Consider the following 6,140-nt stretch of genomic DNA (forward strand, 5'->3'; position numbering starts at 1 on the left):
GTGGTGTAATGGACGATGTCAGGTGGTGTGATGGAGGTTGTCACATGATGTAATGGACGATGTCACGTGGTGTAATGGACGATGTCACGTGGTGTAATGGATGATGTCACATGATGTAATGAACGATGTCATATGGTGTAAAGGACGATGTCACATGATGTAATGGACGATGTCACATGATGTAATGGATGATGTCACATGGTGTAATGGATGATGTCACGTGGTGTGATGGACGATGTCACGTGGTGTAATGCATGATGTCACATGGTGTGATGGACGATGTCACATGGTGTAATGCATGATGTCACATGGTGTAATGAACGATGTCATATGGTGTAATGGACGATGTCAGGTGCTGTGAGGGACGATGTCACGTGCTGTAAGGGACGATGTCACATGGTGTGATGGACGATGTCACATGGTGTGATGGACGATGTCACGTGGTGTAATGGATGATGTCACGTGCTGTGATGGACGATGTCACGTGATGGACGATGTCACGTGGTGTGATGGACGATGTCACGTGGTGTAATGGACTATGTCACATGGTGTAAAGGACGATGTCACATGATGTAATGGACGATGTCACATGATGTAATGGAGGATGTCACATGGTGTAATGGAGGATGTCACATGGTGTAATGGACGATGTCACATGGTGTGATGGACGATGTCACATGGTGTAATGGACGATGTCAGGTGCTGTGAGGGACGATGTCAGGTGGTGTAATGGACGATGTCACGTGGTGTGATGGACGATGTCACGTGGTGTGATGGACGATGTCACGTGGTGTGATGGACGATGTCACGTGCTGTGATGGACGATGTCACATGATGGAATGGATGATGTCACATGATGTAATGGACGATGTCACATGGTGTAAAGGACGATGTAGGTGATGATGTCATATGTTCTTTTTCTAGGTGACCTCCACAGGTGAAGCTGTCATTCAGGGGCTGATGGGAGTTTCTGTTACAGTGAGTATTGTCTGTACACAAGATGCAGCAAAGGGGTGCCAATGTTTCCTGTGGCCCCTGGGTTGACTTGTAGCCATTTTATGAGCAGTAAAGAACATTCAGACTATACATACAGACTGCATTCTTTGTGTAGAATATATAAGTAAGAATATACCTATGTACCTATACAGGTACAAATGGCAGGATGGTCCATAGCTATAACACGTCATACATACACATTGGTAGTAGGAGGGGCTATTCTGCACTCACCTGTAGGTGGCAGTATAATATATACAGGTACAAATGGCAGGATGGTCCATAGCTTTACACGTCATACATACACATTGGTAGTAGGAGGGGCTATTCTGCACTCACCTGTAGGTGGCAGTATAATATATATAGGTACAAATGGCAGGATGGTCCATAGCTATAACACGTCATACATACACATTGGTAGTAGGAGGGGCTATTCTGCACTCTCCTGTAGGTGGCAGTATAATATATACAGGTACAAGACTTCCTGTGTCCCTCATTGCACCCAAGGAAATGGATTTTCTATAAAAAGTTGATTGTGCTCTTTTTAGCGTCACCATTAGTATGGTACTGTGGATAAAAACTGCACATATTTGGACATGTAATGGGTCCAACTACCTTTATTTGTTTTTCAGTTGAAGAATCTGACCGGACTGAACCAGCGGCGTTGAATTGCACACTTGGCTCACTTCAGCAATGTTTGCACCTTACTTTGGTTATTAAATATTTGTATGCTGCTACATGACTGCTTCTCTTCTGTCATCCTAAGTGATGATTTCTTGTGTTCTGTCCTTCACATGGGATGGACTGCTATTAGAACACTTCCATTGTATAACATGTCCCATATGGAGGTTCTGCCAAGCATCTTGCAGTGTGTGTTATGGGGGGGTCATGACCAGAGGGACATATAGTGTAATATTATGACAGAGACCGCCGAGCCGGGGAACGTCCAATTGTCTCATGGGATCAGGAAGGAATTTGTTCCCGTTGGAGTAAATTGTACCCGGGGCTAGAAGTGTTTTTTTCTGCCTTCCTCTGGATCAGCTATCTCTATGGGGTTTTCTCTGCTATGTTTATTTTCCTGGGGGGTGAACTTGATAGACTTTGATGTCTTTTTCAGCCTCACTAAACTATGTAACTGTAATGTTGGAGTGCTAAATCCGGGAACATTGTACAGGATGTGAGCAGTGTTAGCCAGGATTGTCTGGTTTATGCAGCAAATTTACACCAAATATTAAATATTACTCCCTGCATGATTTGTTTTCACCTCGCGAGTCCCCTAGTAACACACTTCCTGTCCTAGGATGACAATGTTTATTGTACTGGATTCAAGGTTGTCACCCGGGCACACTTTAACATGTCTGCCGTTGATGATCTTCTTTCCATGGCAGTTTATGAGGCACAGCCCGTGTGGAAAGTTCAACAGAGTTTTTCTGTACTGGCTAAAAACATTTTTAGAATAAAAGGGAAACTAATGCAGCCACTACATGGGTAAGGTGGCAGATTTAAATATTTTGGGTTTAGACTTTGTCCATTAGTGGAATAATTATTTTTATTACTAAACAGGATTTATATATCGCCAACATATTATGCAGCGTTGTAACTCAGAAAGGTTAAATCTCACTTCTGTGCCTCCAATCAGTGGAAAGTGCAGCCAATGATCTTCCATGAGATGTGAATCCCTCCAGTACTTTATATTTGTGTTTTGATAGATAATGGGGGAACCAAATATAATGAGCACTTCATAAAGTATTCAGTAAAATACATTTCCATTTATATGCTAATAATTCTCTTCTCCGAGAATCCCAGGAATCTAATTCTCAGTTATTCCATGGAATTTTGGACAGGTCATGCAGTTACCACCAGAAAATTCTATCTATAACCATCTATATAAGCATATAGCCTATCTATAACTATCTATCTAACTCTATAAATTGTTCCACATCAGGAAAAAGTTCCAGAAATATCACAAAAATGTCCATGTGCTATCATCTGTCACCACTTCTCTGGTAGGTATCCATAACCTGGCACCGGCTTGGAAGCATAAAACGCAGCTTTCCTCATGACATCACAGATTCCAATCAGGTGATATTAGTGAACACATTCACACATTTCCATTATGGTCTGCTTACCCCCCATGTTTGTTCCAAAAATGGTGTAATGCATAGGTGGAAATCAGGCCCCAGGAAATCTGTCAGGAGAGAGAACCAAAGCGTGCCACCGCTCGTTTCTCCTTTGTAAAAAACAACGAATGCTATGAGGATGACCCATCCGTGTCTGAATATTTGTAGTAATTACAAAGACTTGCTGCCTTTTCTCTGACTGCTGATCCAGATAAACTATGGTACCCAGAAAGTAATAAAAGCCCCAAAACGTCTTTTGGAAAGGAGCTAAAAATCTGTCCAAAATGTCAGCCACAACACCCCCAACCTTCCAATCTGCACTGCCATGGCCCGGGATCGCAGTCTTCTAACATTGATTTCTTACAACATGGCTGCTCGCTTGTTTAGGTAATATTTCTATGATGAAAAAATAATTATTTTCCTTACAACAACTAAGTTACTGAGACTCAAAGCCACCTAATAAAAAAAACAAAAAAACATTTATTGGAACTGAAACCACTTAGTAAGTTGCTTTGTAACTATAAATGTCCAGTCTGCAGCAGCGTATATTTATTCACAAATCGCTCAATATCCTCCCCTTCCAACATTTTCATTGCTCTCCAGTGGATGGCGCCACAGTTCTCGGGTTTCCCTTCGGAATTACTCAATTCTTCTTTTATGTAAGAAAGCCACAAATCTGTGAAGGAAACAAATAATGAATCGTAGGGGGAGGTCTGCATTCTGTCTATTATTGAGTATAACTAGAGGAGGGAGAAAAAAATCCAGCAGGAATCTACCTGGGTTTGTAGATCCAAATTCCCGAAGTGCACGTTCATAATACTCCCGTAAATTTGCCATCTTGCTTTTTTCCTAAAGTGAAAGAAAGTAAAATGATCAGCGATGGGCCAGCACATCCAATATCCCAGATAATGGTCATTTTATATAATGCGATCCATTGAAGCAGAATTCTGTCAGGACAAAAGCTGGCACACAACACTTACCTGCTCCTTCTCAATGCCAATCATCATCTGGAAAAACTCCTCAGAAAACGGGCGATTCTCTTGTAAGCTGGAAGAGAGGCAGAGGGGGTTTTGGTGGTGATTTGTGATCAGGAGAATATTGTGGCCAGAAGATTCCAGCAATCCCAGAAATCCATCACAGGGTTTCCTCCCACAGCAGCCCGGTACCCTTAATGCCCAATTATTGCCCTTATTGCCTAATTATTGCCCAATTATTGCCACATGGCTGAAATGCTCATCTCCCCAGGCAGAATTATCTGATGTGGCCCAATTGTATGGCCTTATCTGAAAGTACCACACGCATCCAGTGTGGCCCCCTACTCTGCTCACCTATAGGGCCATTGAATGTGGCAGCCGTCTGTGGCAGCCACATTGCTATGCTTAGTATCCTGTAAAGCGGGCCAATGCTCGGCTCACCTGCTAAACACTTTCTTAGCTTTCTTGTAGCCCTGAGTCCGATAAGACCAGTCAAGATATTTCACTTTCATAGTCTTGGTGACTGTTGGGTTCAGGACAAGTTTCTGCAAGAAAACAGGAATTAATAACCTTTTAATAAGCTGTGACAGCACCTCTGACCATGCAGGCGCCACGTTTTACCTGGAACAAGGCCTCTGTGGCTTCAGCACTCCTCTCCTTCTCACTCCATTCCGCCATTATTGCCCACAGGGGAGGACAGTCCTGCAAAGAACAGAGGACACTCACATGGAGCCATTCATTGGCCCTTACATTAAGGAGGAGCGAGGATATTGTAATGATCTGCTGGGCTATCCTTTGCCTAACACAAGCTATAAAATAGTAAAGTCCAGCAAAAGCTTAGTGATAACTCCGCAGCATTCATCAGCCTATTTATTAATAAAGGGGATTGTTGGGATCACAGTAGTTGCAGGTAAAAGGTTGTGTTCTGTATAATAATGAATTGAGAGCTCATACCTTGGGCTTCACCTGTGTAAATGCCTTCTCAAACACCTGCTCCACCTCCCCAGCCTTCAGGGCAATAAGAACCTCCAATCTCATCCTCCAAATATCCACAGATGAGCCAAACCTGGCCGTAGCTGCAGCCGAAGCATCCATTGCCGACTCCATCTGCCCAAGCTCCACTAGGAGTGAAATCTGAAATATACGATATAAGAATCCCCAATCACACCTCACCAAGATATAAGGCCCAATCCAGCTACCATAATGATTAAATGGTGACCACAGAACACTCATCAGCCAATCACAGCCCCTCCTACCATGGGACACCTCAAGTAACACCTCCCCCATCCAGCCCACTCATTGTATGAAACCTGAAGGTTGCCACGTTCACCGCCCTCCATATAGATGATTCACTGCCCTGCCTGTAGGGGGGGGGGAGACCCGGACATACAGACCATGCGATGTGCTCAGCGTTCCCTCACCTGTTGTCTCAGCTCCTTGCTGTTGGTTTGCCGTTTGTATCGCTGCACACAGAAGGCGATGTACAGATCCCACATGGATTCTATGAGGAGAGGACAGGATGATATAGCGCCCCCTATACATCGTACAATCATGTCATTGCAGATAAATATCTGACCTTTGGGCAGTGAAATCAGAGCCGTCTGGTAGACTTGGCTGCATCGTTCCTCTTGTCGGGCCGCGTCCTGGGCCTTTGTCAGTTTGGGCCCCGATTCCGGCAGAGTATGGACGGACAATTCCTGACGTGCCAGGAAATCCCAGGTGAGGGGATCATCCCCATGAAGAGTCTGCAGGCTGAGCAAACAAATGGCAGCCATTACAATCCCGCAGATTGTGAATGATAGACGGAGCCCAGAGCGTAATGATAACTTGGTATCCACAACCGAACCAAAGATTAGAGCAGGGGTTCCTCCGGAGGGCGCTAGAGGTTCCTCAAGCAGTTTGTACCCCTCGGGGGTCAGAATAAGTGACCCCAATGATCTGGAAGGGTGACATTCTTCCCACTGCCCCCCACACTAATATACTGTGATCTCTGGGAATAGAATTATAGTAAATTGCTGGGTTCTCTGAAGACCTGACAGGTATTTCAGGGGTG

General features: G+C 44.2%; 2 protein-coding genes across 2 annotated transcripts in view; one reads left to right on the top strand and one right to left on the bottom strand.

The window, feature by feature from the left end:
- COQ9 (coenzyme Q9) overlaps positions 1-1,730 on the top strand; it is a 6,784-nt gene extending 5,054 nt beyond the window's left edge. Inside the window, exons 8-9 of the mRNA XM_072422731.1 lie at positions 925-978; positions 1,626-1,730. Of these exons, the coding sequence (XP_072278832.1) occupies positions 925-978; positions 1,626-1,661 (90 nt within the window). The 3' untranslated portion in view covers positions 1,662-1,730. The remainder of the gene's footprint in view (positions 1-924; positions 979-1,625) is intronic.
- A 1,843-nt stretch (positions 1,731-3,573) lies between these two features.
- Positions 3,574-6,140, bottom strand: part of UTP6 (UTP6 small subunit processome component) — a gene marked incomplete in the record, with an annotated part of 5,703 nt that continues 3,136 nt past the window's right edge. Inside the window, 8 exon segments of the mRNA XM_072422685.1 lie at positions 3,574-3,789; positions 3,890-3,962; positions 4,094-4,160; positions 4,529-4,632; positions 4,709-4,789; positions 5,042-5,382; positions 5,499-5,588; positions 5,664-5,839. Of these exon segments, the coding sequence (XP_072278786.1) occupies positions 3,632-3,789; positions 3,890-3,962; positions 4,094-4,160; positions 4,529-4,632; positions 4,709-4,789; positions 5,042-5,382; positions 5,499-5,588; positions 5,664-5,839 (1,090 nt within the window).

This window comes from Pyxicephalus adspersus, chromosome 9 (genome assembly GCF_032062135.1).
Source record: "Pyxicephalus adspersus chromosome 9, UCB_Pads_2.0, whole genome shotgun sequence".
NCBI lineage: Eukaryota > Metazoa > Chordata > Amphibia > Anura > Pyxicephalidae > Pyxicephalus > Pyxicephalus adspersus.